The 21375-nt window shown below is 56.3% G+C and overlaps 6 protein-coding genes across 6 annotated transcripts; 4 read left to right on the forward strand and 2 right to left on the reverse strand.

The window, feature by feature from the left end:
* Window positions 1–231: 231 nt before the first annotated feature.
* On the reverse strand, window positions 232–2260 carry IE81DRAFT_320244 (putative RPT1-26S proteasome regulatory subunit). Its single transcript, XM_025512961.1, has 5 exons — window positions 1490–2260; window positions 1237–1405; window positions 772–1148; window positions 494–698; window positions 232–415 (listed from the first exon to the last, which is right to left on the reverse strand). The coding sequence occupies exons 1-5, from the start codon at window positions 2098–2100 to the stop codon at window positions 287–289; spliced, it is 1491 nt and encodes a 496-aa protein (XP_025372642.1). The 5' UTR covers window positions 2101–2260; the 3' UTR covers window positions 232–286.
* Window positions 2261–2492: 232 nt separating this feature from the next.
* Window positions 2493–5284, forward strand: IE81DRAFT_320245 (DNase I-like protein). The gene is made up of 2 exons (XM_025512962.1): window positions 2493–3403; window positions 3487–5284. The coding sequence occupies exons 1-2, from the start codon at window positions 2878–2880 to the stop codon at window positions 5106–5108; spliced, it is 2148 nt and encodes a 715-aa protein (XP_025372643.1). The 5' UTR covers window positions 2493–2877; the 3' UTR covers window positions 5109–5284.
* IE81DRAFT_320246 (hypothetical protein) lies at window positions 5215–8971 on the reverse strand. Its single transcript, XM_025512963.1, has 2 exons — window positions 8419–8971; window positions 5215–8331 (listed from the first exon to the last, which is right to left on the reverse strand). Exons 1-2 carry the CDS (start codon window positions 8829–8831, stop codon window positions 5418–5420), a joined length of 3327 nt encoding a protein of 1108 aa, XP_025372644.1. The 5' UTR covers window positions 8832–8971; the 3' UTR covers window positions 5215–5417.
* A 2496-nt stretch (window positions 8972–11467) lies between these two features.
* On the forward strand, window positions 11468–13629 carry IE81DRAFT_192619 (hypothetical protein). The gene is made up of 2 exons (XM_025510808.1): window positions 11468–11863; window positions 11970–13629. Exons 1-2 carry the CDS (start codon window positions 11728–11730, stop codon window positions 13505–13507), a joined length of 1674 nt encoding a protein of 557 aa, XP_025372645.1. The 5' UTR covers window positions 11468–11727; the 3' UTR covers window positions 13508–13629.
* Window positions 13630–15412: 1783 nt separating this feature from the next.
* On the forward strand, window positions 15413–16592 carry IE81DRAFT_285631 (hypothetical protein; the record flags this gene model as incomplete). The annotated part of the gene is made up of 3 exons (XM_025511647.1): window positions 15413–15745; window positions 15810–15918; window positions 15997–16592. The coding sequence occupies 3 exons, from the start codon at window positions 15413–15415 to the stop codon at window positions 16590–16592; spliced, it is 1038 nt and encodes a 345-aa protein (XP_025372646.1).
* Window positions 16593–18874: 2282 nt separating this feature from the next.
* Window positions 18875–21362, forward strand: IE81DRAFT_344791 (hypothetical protein; the record flags this gene model as incomplete). Its single annotated transcript, XM_025515846.1, has 3 exons — window positions 18875–19250; window positions 19351–20223; window positions 20332–21362. The coding sequence occupies 3 exons, from the start codon at window positions 18875–18877 to the stop codon at window positions 21360–21362; spliced, it is 2280 nt and encodes a 759-aa protein (XP_025372647.1).
* Window positions 21363–21375: the final 13 nt, after the last annotated feature.

Raw genomic sequence — 21375 nt, forward strand, 5'->3', positions numbered from 1 at the left:
TGCTCAGCCGTTTGCGCGCCGCCTCGTCCGTGCCCGTCTTCGAATCTTAGACGTCTTGCCGGATCGCCGTTTCTCATGCTCGCTCACACAGTCATCTGTAGACCATTATTTGCTCTGCCTGCACAATTACTTTGCCTTTGCAATCAAACACCATCCCGATAGACTCTCATACAGCAGCGAAGCCCGGCTGCAATATTTAAAACGTCACACGGCGTCCTGGCTGAAAAGAACGTGAAGTGAACCCATACTGATTGCTAGGGGCAGACGTGCTGCGGAGTGTCTACGATCAATTGTACTGCGCGTACAGGCTCGTGCTGGAGAATTTGGAGCCTTGCCTGACAACCTTTTCCACGGCGTCCAAGAAGTCCCTCTCTGTGGCCATCTTCCTCCTCGCTCTAATGGCAAACATGCCGGCCTGTAAAGCAAGGAAGGGTAATGCGTCAGCCAGATCATCACGCGCGGAGGCGGCTGGTGACGAGGCCGCGGCACTCACTTCAGTTGCGACGCTTCTAAGCTCAGCACCTGTCGTGTTGGGACATAGACGGGCAATAAGGTCGAATCGAATGTCTCGCTCGACCGACATGCTTCGAGCGTGAATACGAAGAATGTGTGCTCTACCTTCATTGTCTGGCAAGCCAAACTCCACTCTTCGATCCAGACGCCCGGGCCTCAGCAATGCTGGGTCGAGCGTGTCCGGTCTGAGCGCGGTGGGAACGCTATGCATCAGCAGCTGACCGAAATTGCTCGCACACGTCTGCTTGGCGAACTCACCTGTTCGTCGCCATGAGTACTTTGATGTTGCCTCTAGCATCGAAGCCATCCAGCTGATTGATCAATTCCAACATGGTTCGCTGAACCTCGTTGTCGCCTCCAGCACCATCGTCGAATCTAGCTCCACCAATAGCATCCACCTCGTCAAAGAAAATGATGCAGGCTTTTTTGCTTCTCGCCATCTCGAACAGCTCTCGAACCATTCGAGCTCCCTCTCCAACGTACTTCTGCACCAGCTCGGATCCGATGACACGGATGAAGGTGGCGTCTGTCCTGTTCGCTACTGCGCGCGCGCAAAGAGTTTTGCCAGTTCCAGGTGGGCCGAAAAGCAGAACTCCCTTGGGGGGGTCGATACCGAGATTGACAAAGCGTTCGGGCTGTCGAATACCAGGCAGGCGAAGGTGCCAAGCTGAATGAGTCAGCATCCACTCGTCACATTGCTTGACCGAGCCGCAATCGTCTCACATTCAACAAAGGCGTCTCTACGACTTCTCTGAGTTTCTCGATTTGCTCCTTGCAGCCTCCAACATCTCCGTACGTGACGTCCGGCTTCTCCTCGACCTGCATCATAGTGACGCTAGGGTCAATTTTGGGTGGCAAAGGAATCTGGATTTGATACTTGTTGCGATCAACACTGGGTCGAGCAATAAGAGAACAGGGATTAGATTCCACACAGCTCCTGATGTATGCGTTCCTCGCTAGAGTAAGCGCGACTCACCCGACACGCATGCCCTCCTCGATATCTGTGGGTGCCACTCGCTCGCCCAGACCAACGACGAATTTTGCGATCTGCTTAACGTTGATCACATACTTGTCCTCCTCTTCTGCATTTGGAGCGCCTTGGCCTCCAAGGCCGCCCAATCCGCCCAGACCGCCGAGTGTGGGTCTTGCTCTGCCGCCACTGGCCGCATTGCCTGCAGCAGCACCAGTGTTGGTTGCATTGGCAGCGTCTCCGCCGCCGGGGCCAGCATTGCCATCCGGAGCTGAATTCTCCCTCTTGTCAGCACCTTCGCCCGCCTTGATGATTTTCGTGCACCTGGCTACTTGCAACGGATGTTCCTCTCCCATTCTCTGCCTGTCAGCAGCCACGTCCCAAAGATTGGGAGGTGCCAAACCGGTATCGCTCTCTTTGACACCCTGCTTCTCGTTGATCCTAGACTGAACATCCTTGATCTCTTGCTCGATCGCCTTGAGCGCGATGGCGTAGGGTCCTTGACCATACGTCTTGAGGAGCTGAATGTCGCCCTCGTCTAGCGCTACGATGGGCTCGTCATCCTTCTTGTCCACATCTGGCTTCTTGTACTTTTCCCAATCTGCCTTGGGAGCCATCGTGGACCAGAGTGGCTGTCTCGGTAGAGGGAATTTTTCACTAAATATGCTCTGCGAGGCTTCCTGGCCGTTATTTCGAAGAAAGTCAAACTCGATGGGACAGTGAGGAGCGGAATGTTCATGGACGCAAGCCATGAACATCTGCAGTCGTGAGGGGACATGAAGGCATGCACACGGCTAGATCATCATGAACCCCGCCGCTCCGCGCTCAGAGGACGCGCGTCGATGGTCCGCGCGCTTGCTGATGGAGGGTGGAGCCTGCCAGTCACGTGATACTACTTTTGGCGCACAAGCATCAGAGGCTGGCGCGCCTCCACCCGCTCGCAACTGCATGCTGAGCTCGACTGGATTCGGTCTTCGCTGCGATCGATGGCTCACCTCGTCGCATCCATCTCACTTCCATCAAGCGCCATGCAGCAGCTTCATTGCTGATTCCAGCCAGCTTCTCAATCCTCGTGCATGCCTGGCCTGCGTGCAATTGACGCTCGCCTTCGATTCTGAGCAGCTCTCGCGACACTCCACACACGCTCTTCTACGCCGAACCACGCCTTCCACGCCGCTGTCCCCCGCCCACTTTGCGCTTCGCTCACCTTTTGCCTCTTCCTTTGCGATTTGCGCTTTTGTTCACCTCTGCGCTGCGTGCTGCCAACTTCTTTCCGACCTTGCAGTATGCTTCGACGCTCATCACGCGGCGGTGCGATTATCTGACCGTATAGCGGTATCGCGTATTCCCTCTCATCCTTCCTGCGACCTCCTCGCCGCATTGGGTCCACAAGGATGCGAATCGTCACGTGGAACGTGAATGGGCTCAAGACCATTCGGCATTATCGGCCATGGATCAACTTGTCAAGTTGGTCAGATTGTCTGGACCACCTCGAGGCCGACATCGTGTGTTTTCAAGAGGTCAAAGCTACGCGCAAGGTGGTGTTGAACGATCGAGATATGTGCTTGCCACAAGCATACACCAGCTACTTTGATCTGCATCCTACCAAAGGCTACTCGGGCGTGGTCACCTACATCAAGGACTCCAGCTGCAGACCACGTGCCGCTGAGCGTGGCATCACTGGCACCATAGCTCAGCCCAGAAGTATCGGTTGCTACCCGGATCCGCGCGATGAAGCAGTGTGGGAGTCGATCGATGCGGAAGGAAGAGCTTGCGTGATCGATTGCGGTCTCTTCGTCCTCTTCAACTTGTACTGCCCAAACGAGACGGACGAGAGCAGGAGAGAGTACAAGATGGCGTTCAATGCTGCTTTGCAAGAACGCGCCCATCGCCTGCTGGATGCTGGCAGGCACGTCATCAGTGAGTCTCCATCCATTGAGCGGGCATGGCAAGCGAAAGGAAAGGCAAAGTACCATTTCTGATGCGATAGTTCTCTTTTGCAGTTCTTGGCGACATCAACGTTGCACATCTTCCTATCGACCACTGTGACTCTGTTGGCCGCGAGTCGGCTTCCGATTTTCTGAGCGCGCACCCGGCACGTGCCTGGTTGGACTCCTTTTTGGCTCCACGAGGGAGATTTCACGACGTCACGCGGATGAAGCATCCTGGTCGAAAGGGCATGTATACAGTGTGGAATACTCTGATAGATGCCCGACCAGCGAATTACGGCACGCGCATCGACTATATCCTAATTGACGAAGGCTTGATACCTTGGTTCAAAGACTCAGACGTGGCTCAGGACGTCTACGGCAGTGACCATTGTCCAGTTTGGATCGACTTGCACGACGAGATCATAGATCGAAATGGCAAGAAGAACCATCTGCGAGATGTGCTGGGTGGCGGCGAGGCGCATGCTGCTAGGAAGGCCCCACCGCTCGCCAGCTGCAATTGGCCTGAACTCAGCCAAAGAGGTATTAAAAGCTTCTTCGGAGGCTCTGCCGCGTCGCCTGCCCCCGTAGCCTCTGGACAGGTTTCGCCTCAACTCGGCGAGCCTGACACAAGTCGGGCCGCCCACGATGATAAGATGGAACTGTCGACATCAACGTCAGTGTCCAGAAACTCCGCCAGCCCTATCAAACCCAACTCTCCTTCACAAGTGGATACATTCCCCGCATCACCTTCGGCGACGACATCAGCTAGCACAGCCAAGAGACGCAAGTCGGACGCAAACATCTTCGCAAAGGGTCGCAGCTCTTCGAAGCTTCTCATTGCTTCCAATTCTAGAGAAAGCAAAGCGAATGGGCGCGACAAGGATCAGGGACAACTGAAACTGAAGAGCTTCTTTTACAAAGCCTCCGGCGAGACAGCAGAGGCCTCTCGCGTGGCGAAGGAGCCTGCCACGCATCACATTGATATGACGAAGGAGGATTCACCACGCACACCGTTGCCCCAGTCTAGCGTAGATACCTCTTCGAGCATCACGAGACATGAGCTCGAGCAGTTGAACGCCCCCCGAGTCGACACGCAGCAAAGCTCCAGCGCCGATGCGGGATTAACAGACGCAGACGGAGGCAAGATCACAGAAGGCCAAGAAGTAGCATCGGGCTCGCAAGCGAAAGACGCACCCGCAGATGACGCGGCCACGCGAGTTTCGACCTCTTTGGCATGGGGTTCCATCTTCGCTCCGCCTCCCGCACCACTCTGTCGGGTGCACGACGAAGTTTGCACAGCATGGACAGTGAACAAATCGGGGCCAAATCACGGACGCAAGTTTTACCTGTGCTCCAGACCTGTGGGACATGGGTATGAGCGATCCGGAAGAGACAAGAAGGACGTGGACCGGCAGTACAGGTGCGATTTCTTTTGTTGGGCCAATGAGGGCAGAGCGAAAGCGGCGAGAGCGAGCGCGCGCAGTCGAGTGGAGAACAATGCTGGCAAGGAGCCCGGCGGCGAGGCGACACTTAGAGATGTGGCTTGCACTGCACCTGCATTAGGCAGTGGAGACAAGCGAGGAAGGTCGTTCGGCAAACGATCGAGCAGTGACAGTGTCAAGGCGGAAGATAGATCGCCGATTCAGCGTTCGGATGACGATGTCAAGGAAGCTCACAAACGCGTGAAATGGTAGTCTCTAGAGCTACTCATGATTCGTGGCCCTCCCACGCTTCAACCATGAGGATCCTTCCTCGCTGCTCTCCGAGCAAGGGTCTTCGACGCCGATCAATTGTAACAGTTCACATGCATTGTATTCGTATTTCTTCGTGGAGAGATCTAAGGGCCAGACGTGTAATCAATTGGTTCGCGTAGCAAGAGAGCATGTGCTCGGATTTGAACCTCGGCTCCGTGCGGAAAAATCTATGTGGAAGAGTGCTTCGCATCAAGGATCAAAAGTGATTTCTAACGGCGAGCAGTAAGAGCTCCCTTCAGGTCGCCTTTGTCACAACGAATCCTGGTGCGAAAGGCTGCCACGGGCCCAGGCATTGTGGATGCCGCCTTTGCTGGAGCTGGAAGAAGAAGGGACTTGCGAGGCTGCAAGGGTCGGTCCAGCACTGGAGCTCGAGCTTCTCCGCCATGCGTGAGCCGAAGGGCTGGCTACGTCTGATGTCGAGAGAGACGGGATGCTCCCCGTTGCATGAGGACCCGAAGGGCTCGTTGCGAGGGGCCAGGCATCAGAGCTGTCCAAGTTCAGCTCTGGGGGATCGGCAACGCCCGCGGGAGTCGACGGTCCGCTTGTGGCGCTGAGATTAGCCGATCCGGTCAAACTCCCGCTTAGGCTACCACCTGCGAGACTTCTTTGCGAGCCTCGTCGAGCGGCTGCAGGGACCTGCACAGTCTGAACCTTGGCATTTGGCGTCCTCCTCATAGCTCGCGTAGACGGACTAGCGGAAGAGCCTGCCGTGGCGATAATGTCCCAAGCCCGCGACGGGGACGTCAGCGGTAACGAGTGCGGAGACGGCGAAGGAGACGGAGAAGCTGACGTGGACAAGTCACCAACACCTGCGGAATTGTGTTCTGATTCTTGGGCGGACGTGGAGGTAGTGCGCCCAGCGTGCTCATGCTCTGCTTGCCATTGACTCTCTGCCATCGCAATTTGTTGCAACACTGCTTCAATATCGTCTGGCGGAGGTGTCTCACCGCGGGCTGGTGTGCGACTCGAAGAAGGGCCGTCGGCTACTCCTTCTTCATCGACGGCGCGGAATTTACCCGCTTCGGCTTCGTCTCTACTGAGCATCAAAGCTAGCTGCAGAGCGTCCTGCTCGTCAAGGTCGTTCTCTGCACTGCCTGCGACGAAGCGCAAACGATGGTATTCGGCTTGCGCCGAGTCTCGCTCGTTTTGGAGGCGTGTGGCAGTCTCTTGAACGTCGTCGCGAAGATCTCTACCAACCACGAATTTGCTCTCCTTGGTGCGCGCGGGTCTTCCCGACGATCTGTTCAAGCCTGTCTCACCTGTCAACCCTAACGCGCGCTTACCTTTGATCAGAGGACCAGCTCGCCACGCCAGGACGTGGGGACCAATGGCGGCCACCAGGGTGTCAGGTCCACTTGCGATTTGACTGACCGCGTACTTTGATGCCTCTTCGACTGACATGTCTCCGGCCATGAGCGCTCGGGCTGGATGGCGTGTAGCGGTGCGATCGTTAAATGTCCGAATGTGCGCCCCGGAAAGAGGGCAAAAGGCTTTGATGGTCCCGTCGGCAGCGCCGACTACGACAGCGTGTGCTGTCACGTCAATTGCCGTGATGGCGCAATGGTGCGCGCGGATCTCAAGCGATCGGACTGGGCTGCACAGAGATGCACTGGTAGCATCGTCGGTCCAGTCCCATGCGCAGACGTATCCGTCCATCGTGCCCGCAAACACACAGGTTCGCTCCGCGAAACTTGCCTCGCCAAGCGGAGTAGAAGGTGGCCCGAGGACGAGGGAGCTCGAAGGAACCAGCACAGGGGTGGGTTCGGACTCTTTGACGACTTGCCCCTGGGCGGACGTTGCATGGCGACGAGCCTTCAAAGCGTACATGTCGAAATCAGGCCTGACGGACGTGATCGTCGCGCCTGTTGGAGAGCTAAACATACTGCTGATAACACGCGCTTGTTGTCCGGCGCCCGAAGGATGAAGCGTGTGCTTGCAAAAGAAGGGCGCTCTCGCATAGCGTGCTAGCAAGCTGACTGGTTTGCTTGAGTCCGAGGCTGAAATCTGGATCGGGGCTTGCTCGAGCACCACCAACTCCACTGCTGGATCGTGCATGTCGTATTTGGCAGGCTTAGGCAATTCGTGCCGAGAAATGGCAGAGAGCACGGCTCGATAGCGCGCCCTCGCCTCTCGCTGCGACGGTGTTGCTATCGCTCCTGGCTCTTCAAGGGCAGTGGCTGGTAGTGCGAGAAGTGCTTTGACATCGAGGTCTTTCCAGATGCAGATTTCTCCTTCAGACGTGCCGGCAGCAACGACGCCCGCTGATGCATCGTAGTCGACGCATACCACCGGAGCCGGTGGAACCCGAGAAGGCGGTAGAATTGCGCCGCTGTCGTCGCGCTGCTGCGCTTTGACCAGACCTGTCCACAGGGGCACAGGTCGGCTTGGGCACCACAGACGGACTGTAGCGTCAGTACCAGCGGTGACAAAAGTCAGTGCAGCATCTCCGAGGGCCTCCTGCTTCTGTCGAAGACGCTCAGGAGCTCTGCCGATTCCTTGGGAGCCTGCTTTGTTGCCATCAAGAGCTGGCGCAATTGCTAGAATACTGCCAGCATGCGCTGCACGGCCCGAAAAGGCATGACTGCGAATGAGGGCGTGCGGCTTGTTGCCTTGTCGCGTCAAAGTCGTTTGAGTGACGCCACCGGTGACCGATCCCCAAATGACACGCCCTGCATCGGCATCGAGAGCGACTGCACTAATGAGCGCGTCCGCGTGGGAAGTATGATTGACGATGCCTCCATGGGCGTCCAGGAAGCCAAGGGCAACCTTGCCCGAAAATGGATTGGATCGAGCGGCAACTCCATGAATCTGCGATACCGAGAGAAGGAACGAATGCTGCAGATTAAGTGCAAATCCGCTGAGCGTCGCGATGTGCGGATCGTGGATGACAGTGGGTGCACGCGATTTGCGCCAGCGGCGAAGAGTCTCTGAGCGGCGAAAATACTCCAGCTTCCAGCTTCCGGACTCAATGCGCCGCAAACTGGGCACCACGTCTTTATTCTCTAGGCCGAAAGCGAGAGCGAAAGCCAAACGCCATGTCGAGTCGTCTCGAGTCAAATGACCGATCAGACGACACGTGCGGGCAGCTGTTGCCAGACTGATTGGGTCCAAGAACGCGAGAATCCTGACCAGCAGCTCAGGCGGAAGCTGCAGCAAGAGACACCTGTCCATACGGGCCGCATACAAATTCTGGTGAGTCTATGAGCGCGCTGACGATTGCCCGATAGCATGCTGGAGGGCGAAAACTCACGAGTCGGCCTCTTCAGAATCGAGCTCCGAGGCTGTCGCTTCCTGATCGCTAGGGGATCTCGAATGGTGGTCATCCGCCTCGGCCAATGCCCGAGCGATGGCTTCGTCGTCATCGCAGTCAGGATAAAAGCCCTTCAATGCAGGCTCGTCATCCTTTTGATCATCTTGCAGTGCAAGTCTCGCTGCGTGGCGTCTGCCGGCACGCTGAGCAACTCTGTTGAATTGCTGTACGCCTCGATGTGCCTCGGCTGAAGGTGGTTCAAGCGAAGGCTGCTGGTGATCTGAGGAGCCACGATCGAGGATGAGAGCAGGATCATTGTAGACTGCGCCATGTTGTCCAGATTCTTGCGATGTCTGTGTGTGTGAGCGTTGTGAAGTGTGCTGTGTTAAATTGCGATTGCGGGTGTGATGCATATACTCGACAAGGGGGCGCGTCGGAGGTGTCAAAGAGTTTGCGAAGGCCGATTAAAGACGGACTTCGAGACTTGCAGCTGTGTTCGTCTGCGAGATGGAAGGCAAAGAGTGCTGGAACAGGTGTTTGGTACGTATGGTCGTGTCAAGGAAAGCCCCTTCTACCTTCTCCGCTCAGCATGACTGGTCTCGCAGTCACCGTGACTCAGTATGCCCTGCAGTGAAACTTTTAACGAGCTGTGCCGGGCAAGGGTCGCGTCGCGCGGTTCTCTCGCGCACTCCGTGGCGCGACGATGCCTTGTAAATCACGTGATGTGGTAAGGGCTTTGATTGATTCAGAAGATCATCCAACAGCACGCACCAAGATTCAACCGAAGACCCGCCTTTGATCTCACAGTCTTGTGACATGCTTTGACTCTTGCTTCGGGCGGCCTTGACCTGTGGACTCATAACAGTCATTTGAGATCCGCGCGGCGGCATTCGAGATCGATTCATGCCGTACCGGCACCATCAGCGCTCGGCGCGCGGAGGCGCGGCGCGTGCGACGCAAGGGGACACGATATATTTAGGTCCTACATAGGTCTTGTGGTTCACGTGGTTGTAGGTACATCGACCCATCATACACATCCAACAGCTCACGCAGCTGAACTCGTCGTAGCACGTTGAAACATGAATGGCTAGCGCCTTCAGGATATACGGCAAATCAGCCTTTGCTAAAGCGTTCTAGTCCAAAATTGCATTCACGATTGATGAAGTGCGCCATAAGCGTGTTCGTCTTTCAATTTGCCCAGCAGAACCTCTATCGAATCGGCGTGCGTCTTCGGCTCCTCTGAGTCAAGATCGCGTTATGAGTTGAGTCGAACACCGAACTATGTCTGTCGACATAGAAGTCAGGACGACTTTGCGAAGCAGGCACAGCTAGGTGTGGCAGCAGCTAGCCACGAGATCAGGCGGCCGGTCAAGGACTTCCTGACGTCAGAGGAGCTTAATTGTTCACCTAGGGGTTCACACAACCGCGAGCCTTGGGTGTCGAGTCCAGAATTGCGGTTATCGGTGCATCCAAATCACAATCACGAATGAAGCGCGCCAGAGGGCACAGCGGAGCGAGACTTGGTCTAGGCCGGGGGGCGCGGGGCTGCTGCTGATGCCATGGGTTGTGCGGCATCATCAGCAGCGACTTCGGAGTTTCAAATCGTGAACGTGTGGCAGCTCGGACCTGCCCTTGCTCACATATGTATTATCTGCCTAAGCCACGCTTTTCCAGCGCACTTTGTGATTCCTTGATTGTGTGTGCTTGGTGCGAATTTTCAGATACACCTAGCTTAATTGCTGTCGAAAGCAAGGCTGCTGCTGCTGTGCAGCCTTGTCGCGATCGAGGGTTCGTGTGACTGCTCAGCAGGCGACAGCAACATCGTGTGCAGCACCGCGCGGGAAGAGGAGCGACGCAACAGCGGCTATTTGTTGTGCAGGTCTCAGTCAATTGAGCCTTCGCTACTACTACTCTTAATGTGTTCCTTACGATATAGGCGGGTTTTCGCTATGTACCATTCTTGACTATCAATGATCGAGGCAGTTATTAAAAGCTTGCGGAGCGCGATGGGCAAAGGCCTTGAATTGTTCATTCAAAATTGAAGCCAAACAATTGCCACGCACGCGACGCGGATGCAGACGCGAGCTGCGAGCGTCTATGCACGGAGGCGTCTCATGAAAAAAGGACGAAATGGATCGATCGCTCCTGCTGATGCATGGCGCATGCATGGTTGGATGCTGCCATCCCCATCAGCGGCAGCCCTGCCCGCGATCACAAAAGCTCGATCATCTTCATCCTTACGATACGCTTGGCGAGCAAGTGGCGTGTGAGCTGTGTCCTCTAGCTGCAGTCACCGGTCACGTCGATTCGTTTGCTAGAGCACACTTTCATGCATGGTGAAATAGGAAAGTCCAGCAGGGGGCTGCATGATGGGCCTTACGGCAGTCTGAGTCGTTACAGTAGTCGTCATGTAGCAGCAGCAATTGGCAGGCGCCCAGTCACGGCTTCGTAGCTGTGAAAGAGTCGAGCATCAAGACTGTGTGATATCACGACTCGCGCGACGCGGCATCCGAGCGCAGCGGGTTGCACGCGGTGACTCGCCAGCTGCTGCTATACAGCTGCGATGATGCTCGTGACAGAATTTCTGGCGCGCGCGGGACCTTTCCATGATGTGCGCGTGCGTGCGTCCCTTACGCGCTTGGCCCCTTCCCTCGGCATCCGTACCGGCCAAGTCCCTGCAATTTGAATGCTGCTGCACACGCGCTCACGGTGGACAAGGCGGGATTTGTGATTGCGCTTCCTCCCCTGCCAACTCACGATTCGTGATCGTGAAGGGCTTGTGTAGCTAGCTTCCCCTCATTCACACCGAGCGTCCTCCAGCCATCTGGCACCAGTCCTGGAATCGTCCAGCTACGAATCTTACTCCTTCATCCTATCTCCCTCTGCCCAATCCTCCCGCACCTCACAATACCCGTAGCGACATTCAACACCCTCATCTACTCGCCCATCCTTCAGACTTTCCCCCTACTACACTCCGAACACTTTTCGAAACAAGGAGCTTTCGTGTCTTTCTCTCCATCGTCTCACAGCCACGCGCCGTTTCCATAATTAACCGTCTGTATTCGGCCAACACCTAAATCGGCTCTCAGCACCTAGCACTCTAGACGCCCTTCCACAGAGGTGTCTTCAAGCCGCTGTCTGCGCACGGCGTGCTTACATCCTCATTCGGCTCTTGTGCCATTCTGTCTTGGGCGCGTCTTTCCGAGGAACCATCCGGCAAAGACGTGCGACCTCCAGCGCCTGCACACTTGCACATCCCTCTCACCACCTCTCGGTAGACGTCTTCGCCTTGGGTTCTCTTGGCCAAACATGTTGACCAAAATGTTCGGCATCGCTCTTGCATTGGGACTATCGATGGCCATTCCCGCCACGGCGCAAGGCGCTCTGGATGGACAATGCGTCAGTCTGCAAGGCAGTGTCCAGTGCCCAAGCTTCCAGGATGCATGTGAGTGGAGTTGAATGGTCAGAATTGCTCATCACGACGTGGCTTCGGGCCCTGTGACGACGACCATCTCCATATCGCTGACGCTGCCATCGCTTGCTTTCCGCAGACATCAATCCTCAAAATCTCTCGTCAGCTTGGCCTTGGTTTGCCAGCGTTACCAACGTGACGACGTTCGACCAGCAATTTGCAGCGTATTTCACCGACCCCAACCGCTTCCTCGCTGAGAAGCTCGGGCGCCAACTTGCGTGCAACCGGACCGCAGCGCTGAACACCACACTGCAGTACGAGCGAACGATACTCTGTGGCCAGTTCTCACAGATCTCCTACAGCGCCCAGTGCAATGTCGCCAACCGCGCGGACCCCATCATGGTGTGCCAGGACACGTGCCTGACATACTCTGCTGCACAGAGTGACATCGTTCAGAACCCGGCGATTTGCACACCGGACGCAAATCTCACGTCCGCACGCAATGCAACCAGGTACAACACGTTGCAGCGCGACTACGTCACATGCACCGATTGGACCTCGCTAGTGTCGACCAACAACCAAACCTGCGTGGAGGGTGCCGCCAATGAAGGCAACTGCGGATTTGGCCCGGGTATCAGCAATCAACTCTGCGCTGCTTGCGATCCTAGTGGCAATCGCACCGTTCCTGCGTGCTGCTATGCCAACAACACCGCACTGTCTGGATGTGCGTCTTATGGTCACCCAGGTGCCGCTGCAATTATCCCTACGACTTCCGTCGGCACCGCCATGGCTTCTCCCACTGCATCGTCCTCCTCGTCAGCACCATCATCTAATCCTAGCGGTGCCGGTAGTGCTGGAGCGGACCAAGCAGGCAGCAGCAGCGAAGGCACGGGCCTGAGTCGCGGTGGCCTCGCTGGTCTCATCGTTGGCGTTATCATTGGTGCTTTAGTCCTCGGCGGATTAGCTGTCTTTGCCCTCTTGGGCCGCAAACGTCGCAACGAGTCCGGCGCTGCTGGTGTCTATCCTGGTGCGGCCGGCGAGAAGCCTTGGCACTCGGAAGATGGTTTGAGTCGCGACGCTGCGGGCAGTCCTTCAGCTGGCGACAAGAGCCCAGCGGGCCGACCATCGCTTGGAGGAGCGGCCGCGGGCGCAGGATTTGGTGCCGCTGGCGCTGCTGCCGCTGCTGGCGCAGCCGCAAGGAGCGAAAATGATGCAGCAGACCCCAACCGACCCATCAGTGGTGTCACTACCAGCAGCGGTACCGATGGTCGCGGTACCACGGTCGCTTCCGCAAGAGATCAGTACACTGGTCAGGAAATTTTCCCTGGAGAGGATGTCATCGCCGTCTACCCATATAATGCCTCTCTGAACGACGAGCTTACCCTCGAGCCCGATCAGCGCATAACCATCGTCAGATTGTACGACGACGGCTGGGCACTGGGACGAGCTGCCGATGGTCAAGAGGGCGCTCTGCCCCTCGTATGTGTCAGCTCCACCAAGGGTGAGATCCCACGCATTGGTGGTGGATCCTCCGGCACCGGCACTGGTACCGGCACAGAAACTGAGAACGAGTCTGGAAACGAGGCCTTCACGAGCGGCGCCAGCGTCGATGGCGCGGTCACTGCCGACGAAGGCGGTTTCACTTCTGATGCAAGTCGTGTCCAGGGCCGCCGATAGATTCGTCTGGCCCCACGTGACTGTTTATGCGTTTGTGCTCCTTCACACAAGCAGATAGGCCGAGGCGCTTCCACGCTCCTCGATCAGAATCATGTCCTCTCATATCTCGTCGCGCCTCCAGAGATGTTAATTACCACTCGTTGGGTGCATACACCTTTTCGAATCCGGAGCATTGCCGTCTATCCCACGGATTCCAAGGCAACTTTCCCCTCGAACACTCGCTCATACCTTATCGTCATCATCTTCATCGTCGACCCACGCTCACTCTCCCAGACATTTCCCAGCCAAGCTTGTCGCTGCAGAAGCGCATGCCATGTACGTAGTACCCCTTTCCCACACCCAGAGGCCAGGCTCGCAGACTTGGCTCCTGCATTGAATACCTTTTGCACTCATGCTGGCTTGCGTATTTGTTGTCGTGCACGCGATGGACGGGAGGTAGGCAAGTACCGGTGGTCGCTGCATGTATGTCCAAGATCTGTACAGCTCGGTAAACGTGCGGACGTCGATGATCTAGCCAAGCACGTCCAGAAGACATGAAGATCACCCGCTCGACGTTCGGTGGAGCAAGTGATGGCGCGCCAAGCTTGTAAGGGAGTCGCTCCGTCATGCAATCATCCACGACCACCAGCTGTTGTGACTGCGGAGCCCCGCATTCGTGATTCGTGATGCACACATACTTACACTCAAGAGGTACACTCTTCAGCCGCCATCGAGCGAAATCGTACACCGGAACGTGGAGCGACGTGCCTGTCCGCCGGGGGGGCATACACGCCAGCACAATGCTTTTGTCTGTTTGCTTTGGGTGTTCTAGCTGCGACCTTTTCGGTGATCTGAGAGACGTGCATCGCTCCCTTCAGACGTGCATCGCTCCCTTGCCCCTCTGCGCATCACATTCATCGGTAATCTCGCGGTCGTGGTGGGGAAATCAAGAACCAGACCTGAAGAGCTTGGCTTTCCTGCGCTTAATGATGCTGGATCGGTCTCTACAGACGAGTTACACTTGACAAAAGAGGGGTGCATGGAGGAGCATCGAGGGGAGAAACAACCAAAAGCTTGGCTGCTTCTTCACACGAGGGATAGGCCGGGTCTTACAGCTCGGACTTCTCGCAAGAGCAGCAAGCAGCCTTCGCTCGCGACTCGGACTGAGCGCGGAGCCCCGCAATGTGTGTGCGTCACCGAGCATCCGCTCCGACATGACGCCTGCTTCGACGCACCGCACATGCATGCGACGCAACCTCCTAGCATTCGGATTGCATCTCTTGAGAGAGTCACGAGTAGAGAGCAAGGACCATGAATCCGAGTTGAGGCAGCACGAGCGTGAATTGCTGCCCTGCATCTTGCCACGAGGCAGAGTGAGAGGGATAAGAGCGTCTCTGCTGCATCCCAGTCGACTGTGATGCGGGTATGCACTCACACGCTTCTGCGACTGACGAGGGTGCGTACCGGCGCGGCACAGTCACGAGTGCTCCATGACTTCGCCGGCATTGCGGGCCTAATCCTACCAGCCCTCCGTGTCCACATGTCACTACAACTAAACAAGATGCATACAGCACTACTCGGCGGCGGGTCTGGGGATGCTGAAAGGGTTTCAAGAGATTCCCGAGATGTCATGTCGTCAAACCTAGATTCGGGGATGCCGTACAGCAGAAGCGTCTTGATGCTACCGTGACGCCGTCGGTGCAGCTACCACATTCGAAATGCTCCTCACGGATGGATGGTGGGCAAGAGGGATGCAGAGGACGAAGCTCTTGTGAAGCATGCACATCGATGCCTATAAATGGAAGCCCTTCCGAAACCGTTAGCTCCTCGTACATCCAGGAACACCAATCTGATTCGGTATCAGCAATCTCCTTTCCCACATCTCACTCACTAATTTGGCCCACTGCAGCAGCAGCAGCAACCGCGATGCATTTCTCTCTTGCTAGCATCACTGCCTGCTTGGCTCTGGTAGCCAGCACTCGCGTCTCTGCCGCTCCCACCAGCTCCTCGTCACCTTCCACGCTATCTTCAAGGGCGGAAGCCAAAGTAGGCTACCTCGCCAGCAACTTCTTGGGCGGTAACGTGCAATCCGTCTACTTTTCCTTGTCTCGTGGCAATGATGCGCTGAGCTTCAGGATGCTAAATGGTGGTCAGCCCGTCTTGACGCCAGCTTCTGGGCAAGGTACGGGTGGTGCTAGAGACCCTTACCTCGTGGCTAGTCCCGATGGCAAGACGTTCTGGCAGATCGCCACGGACTTGGTAAGTCGAGGTATGCTTCATCGATGCTGCTGGCGCGGAGCTGACTGGACACGATGCTCTGCAGGACATCGGTAAGACAACTTGGGGAGACGCTGTGCGCACCGGCAGCCGAGCGATCTACGTCTGGACCTCCACGAACCTCGTGGATTGGTCCCCAAGCGAGCTTGTCAATGGTGCGTCGAAGGCTCATCATAGCTTGCTCTGCCCGTGTATGATATGCTGACGGTGCCCCCGGCATCCGTTCGGTACAGTCGAAGACGCTACGGCAGGCATGGTGTGGGCACCAAGCGCGCACTACAACTCTGCGACTCAAGAGTACACCGTCTTTTGGTCCTCTCGTTTCTATGCTGAGAACGACCCTGACCACAAGGGTGCGGTCGTCCGCGAGGACACCATCCGCTACGCGACCACGAAGGACTTCAAGACGTTCAGTGCGCCCAAGAACTACCTGGATGCCACGCCTTTCATCGATCAAGAATTCCTTCCGCTCGACAATGGAGGATGGGCGCGCTTCTTGAAGAATGAGAGCAGCAGCGTCGTGACGTGGCAAACGACATCGGATACCAGTCTGCTCTCCTCCGATTGGCAGGATCATGGAGCAGTGACGACCGCTGCTCGTGAAGGACCTGCAGCATTCCACGACAACAACGATGCCAGCCTCATTCACCTCTGGCTCGACGATTTTAGCGGACCTGGAAGGTATTTGCCCTACTCCACAAAGAGCGTCACCGCTGGTCCATGGGCGCAAGACAATGCACCCAACTTCCCGAACAACCTTCGACATGGCTCTGTCATCCAGCTGAACCAACAACAGTACGACGCACTGAGTCAGAAGTGGCCAGCTTGAGACGCAAATGGTCGAAATGTCTCCAAACTGCTTCATTGTGATTTGATTTGCACCTGTCATCGTAGCTTCCGACGCATAATAATGCAGCGCTGATCAGCTACTCTTTCCCTGCTGAAAGCGATGAGATTCATACGTGCCGCTTCCATGGCACACGTGGTCTGGCTGGAGGTCATCGACGTGAGAGCCAGCGCTCAACGAAACGCGGAAGCAAACAGCGACCGGGCCGCTCCGCTTGCGGGCTTGTGTATTTGCTGCGCAAGGTTCTCGAGAAATGAGTCGGCAAGGGCCCTGTCCAGCCGTCGCAGCTCGGCAGAAGCCCCATTGCCTAGCTTATTGATGGCGACGATGCTGATTGACAGTCGCGGTCACGAGTGTCTCTGTTCCAAATCGGGTCGACGCGAGGGTCATGTGAGTCATTATGGGTGGAAGCCGATTCGCTGTGCTAAGCCGATACGGTATAGTCACGCATGTAGGTCTATATACGTTTACTACTCAGCAGAGTAGTCTGTACGGTGTAAGCATCCTAGCATCTGCTTATCAAACATGCAGAAGATCCCACTCGCGCTTGACGAGTGTCAAAGTCTTTGATTGTGTTGTGCTGCGCAAGACCTCGATCGCCTCATTCCTATTTTTGAATCACTGATTCGCCGGTAGCTCAATCAAGTCTGAGCACACTCTGCTGACTACGCCTCTTCTGACACTCACACAGGTGCAGCGCAAGTGCGCCTCGCCGGCCTGACTGTCTACGCCGTCCCATGCTGCCCATGGTACATCTCTATGTATATATATATATATATATGTATGTATGTATGTAGCTTTCTGTGCGCTCGCCGTCGACCGCGGCCAACGCACCCCACGGCGCGCCGGACTCGTGACCGCCCGCCGTTCTCAAATGTCGGACCTGCATCCGCATTTTCGTCATTTGTCCCTTATTGTTGCGCCTCAAGCTGGGCACTGATCAAAGGCTTCGACTCGATGATCGAACTTGTGACTCGTGATTGGTACGGAGACTCGGAAGTGCAGAATGAAGTAGTTCGGAGGTGGAAGGATGAATAGGCGCGGGTGCGACATGCGTTGGCTAATTGATACTCGTTTTGGATGCGGGGAGATTTTGAAGCCGTTCATTCATTGTTCATACACCATGCACGAGTCCACGCGCGTGCTCGCGCCTCGTCGATGAATACTCTGAGGATCTAGCTGTCAGGAATCAAGAACAAAGCTGATCGGACTTGGATTGATGACTGTGATCTCTTGATTGTGACGGTGAGCGATTGTGAAATCGTATGTGAATGCGTCACAATCACGAGTTTGAGTAGCTACCAATTCTGATTCAAGAGTCGTGAGTATACATGTGGCCTTGTAGGTGAGGACCCGCAATTCGTCTTTTAGCGTAGTTTATTTTGTTTTATGTGCGGTCGGTACCTTAGCGAGCTAATCACGAAGGCGCATTGTGATTGAAGATTTGCGGTCAACTTTGACTGCATTGCATGGGTGTGCGGTACACTTTGTACGTACAGCCAGCTATAGGAGAGTGCGTGTGAGCGGTCACGCTGCCCACGCATCATCGGCAACCACAAGTCCGGAGTTGCTGCTGAAGTCACGACGAGTCTGCAGTGACTGCAGCAATCTCGCCCACGTCACAACATCCGTGGCTGTTGCAGCACGACGCGGGGTGGGGAAGGGCTCGAGCGCGCTTGGGCTGTCTGTCAGCTTGCGTTGCGTATTCGTGATTCACATTGTGATTGCAGCGCTATTATTGATGCTCGACGCTTGACCGAGTCGCGAGTGTGAATCACGAATCAGAATGGCAATGATAAATGGCAATCGACGCGCCGTCGGCTTCCAGATATATACTTATTCGCGATGGACCTGGTAAGCCACGGATCGCGAACGTAGCCCACAGTCCAGCAATCCTACCTCTTGATTTGTGCATGTATACACTCAACACTCACGAAGCTCATCAACCTCGACGTCCGAACTCAGCCTTTCCTCCCAATATCAGCGCGACGAGCCACTCAAGGAGTTACTGCTCTTCTTCCCGCCCTCACTCCTCCCCACCTTGCCTCACTGCCTTCCAAACATGACCCCTGGACCACGTTCTCTGCCATCATAAGTGCGACGAGTCTCGAAGTGCAGATCACCCCGCTCCCAATGCCATAAGGCGTCAGCGCGACTAGGAAATCGCAAGTCAGCCTTGAAAACAGCGTGGACCGCTCTTCTCAAGGCACAGCTCTTACACCTGCAGTGACCAAACAGGTCTTTGCTGTAACAGCTGATACAACATGCGCGCCCTCTTCCGTCGTCCTTCTGAGCAGCGACACGACGTCGCCGGCGGTCGCATAGGCGGCTACGCCGAACCAGAAGATTTGTCGTATGCTCAAGCGATAGCAGCCCGCGGAATCGGCTCTTCCAGGGACTCGAATGGGGCAGCCCTCGCATCCAGTCGTCTGAGATCCAGCTTCGATGGCTTGTCTGGCGGAGCGCACATTGGAGGCATGCCGCCACCTGCACGTCCTGCCTCGAGCTCGCAGGTGTTGGGTGAGACTAGGAAGGCAAAGGTGCTAGGACTGGGAAGCAAAAGAGAAAAGACGAGGAGACGGATGGATCTCTTTGGCAGGAAGAATGCTGACGCGGGTATGGACAAAGGTGGCGCGGAGGGTGAGTACCGAGGACTCGTACCCCAGCTCGTGCAATGAGGCGCCGGAATTGCGATCTGCCAGCACACTGACCCATCGCGCTCTCTTACGATTGCACGCAGGTGCCCAGTCCAAAGAGCCACTCGATGACACGCTTTCCGAAGCCCAATGGCGTACGGATCGTGCTTTGGCCGAGGAGGCACGGACGTGGCGAGGGTCTACACGGCGATCTGTGGATCGAGAGCCAATTGTGGTGATGGGGAAAGTAATGTCGGATTCCGGCAAAGTTCCAAAGGCTTCCGTCGTCCCCTCGAGAAACGATACCTCTGCGCCCCATTCACCCGTACCCTCACCTGACCCACGACTGAGCCGCGGTATGGCCACGAGTGGCCTAGTCCGACCATGGGACCAAAACGCGGCGCCGCACATTGATATGGCCAAGACGAGCAGCTCATCCAGTGCCTCGAGTAGCACTCACACTCACACTGCAGCGCGCGCAAATACCGGCCGTCGAGCTCCACCACCTCCCTTGACCCAAATTTTTACAGACGGTCCGATGTTTGGGAATGGTCTAGCACCTCCGCATCGTCCTTCAGCATCAGTCTCTCTACCCCACTCTCCTGTCGAAAGTTCCAGGTCTGCCCGGTCACCTTCACGCCAACGATCCATTGGCTCGTATGGAAGTGCAGACCCGTCTCCTTCACAGAAGCTTCATGCGCGGTCTAGCTCTCAGATGGCCAGCATCCGCTCCCCACTCAGTCCGGGCAGCTTTCGCACCGCCACGTCTTCGATGATCAGCCCGCTCCCTTCGAGCGCATTATCTGGCCAGTCTGAGCCCATCGATACCACTGCAAGGCTCGCGCAGCAGCTTAACGAACTCGCCATCGCGCACGGAGATGGACTGCTCGGAGAGGAAGAATACCGCAAGCTACGCGCTGCAGTCTTTTCGGAGAGCGGTGTCGGCAACCAAGAGGTGCCGCGAGAGGCGAGATTGGGTAGCTTTGGAGGTCAATTGCAAAAGCGTCCGGTCACTGCAGGCAAGTTTTGACATCGAAGGCAGTCAGATGTTGAGGAATGCAACTGATGATTCTCGTCTCCCGCAGAGACGCCCGACTTGGCCTCTATTGACAAGCGCGCAGCGACCGCAGCACCGTCCTTGCGGTCTCAACGCTCGTCGATTGCCAACTTTGCAGCGCTGTTCCGAAAGGGTTCTCTGCGCAACCTGCACCCGTCCCATGGGGAAAGCATGAACGTTGATAATTCTGGAGATAGCATAAACGCGCAAAGTCCTTCGCTCTCTAAACCTCGAAGCATTTGGACTGCTGCAGCCTCGGTTGCTGGCCTATCTAGATCGGACAGCAAGACCCGCAGAGCACCTTCGGAAGCGGAGCTCGAATCGGAGATCCACAGGGCTCGCTCAGCGCGCACCTTGGGAGGAGTAAACGGCGACGGCATGAGCGCCAAGCAATCAATCACCGGAGCCGGATCCGGCTCAGTCGCCAGCGCATCTGGCATGCTTACTGGGGACTACGCAGAGAAGGGCGCCAATGAGCTCAAGGCCGAGATGGCAGTAGTCGAAGCGGAGCAAAAGAAGCTGCTGGAAGCCTTCAACGGATTGGTCCAGACGGCCGTCGGACGATCTGGGCTGGGACACGAACAGCTGCAAAGGGCGCAGAATTCCGCGTCGCGCGCTCTGAGCCCGGAAAGTTCTAACGGGAGCGGCGACAAGAGTCAACAAGGCACGTGGAACCACTCATTGCTTCGCAAATCATCAACGTCCAGCTCTGGAAGCAAGTCTCCTGCAAGAAGCAGACGTCGAGGGTTGGGCGACAGCAGTCAGGGAGATCGGGAATCTGCTTACGGGCTGTCTCCCAGCTACCCCCCATCTGCTTTCCGGCATGCTGCTCAGCTGCGTGGCAATGGATCGAATGGTGATCACGCTCAGCTCGCTGACGATCTCGACGCCGATATGGGCGATGATCCAGAAGAGGAAGTGAGCGTGCGCGCGCTTCGGAATGAAATTGTGGATATTGGAAGGCGCAGAGAAGATGTGAGGAGGAGATATGAAGAGAGGCTGGCCTTTCTGCGCAGCCTCGTGAGAAGTGCGACGCTAAGAGAGGGCTTGCGAAAGTGAGGTCGACCCACGT

This window comes from Ceraceosorus guamensis (genome assembly GCF_003144195.1).
Source record: "Ceraceosorus guamensis strain MCA 4658 unplaced genomic scaffold IE81scaffold_5, whole genome shotgun sequence".
NCBI lineage: Eukaryota > Fungi > Basidiomycota > Exobasidiomycetes > Ceraceosorales > Ceraceosoraceae > Ceraceosorus > Ceraceosorus guamensis.

Bases quoted from the DNA above. Each gene is read 5' to 3' on its own strand.
- IE81DRAFT_320245 (XM_025512962.1), top strand. From the start codon at position 2,878: ATGCGAATCGTCACGTGGAACGTGAATGGGCTCAAGACCATTCGGCAT. The intron at 3,404-3,486 runs GTGAGTCTCCAT...TCTCTTTTGCAG, and splicing joins TGCTGGCAGGCACGTCATCA to TTCTTGGCGACATCAACGTT.
- IE81DRAFT_192619 (XM_025510808.1), top strand. From the start codon at position 11,728: ATGTTGACCAAAATGTTCGGCATCGCTCTTGCATTGGGACTATCGATG. The intron at 11,864-11,969 runs GTGAGTGGAGTT...TGCTTTCCGCAG, and splicing joins CCCAAGCTTCCAGGATGCAT to ACATCAATCCTCAAAATCTC.
- IE81DRAFT_320244 (XM_025512961.1), bottom strand. From the start codon at position 2,100: ATGGCTCCCAAGGCAGATTGGGAAAAGTACAAGAAGCCAGATGTGGAC. The intron at 699-771 runs GTGAGTTCGCCA...CACCGCGCTCAG, and splicing joins GTACTCATGGCGACGAACAG to ACCGGACACGCTCGACCCAG. The intron at 416-493 runs GTGAGTGCCGCG...CTTGCTTTACAG, and splicing joins TTAGAAGCGTCGCAACTGAA to GCCGGCATGTTTGCCATTAG.
- IE81DRAFT_320246 (XM_025512963.1), bottom strand. From the start codon at position 8,831: ATGCATCACACCCGCAATCGCAATTTAACACAGCACACTTCACAACGC. The intron at 8,332-8,418 runs GTGAGTTTTCGC...CCGTATGGACAG, and splicing joins GATTCTGAAGAGGCCGACTC to GTGTCTCTTGCTGCAGCTTC.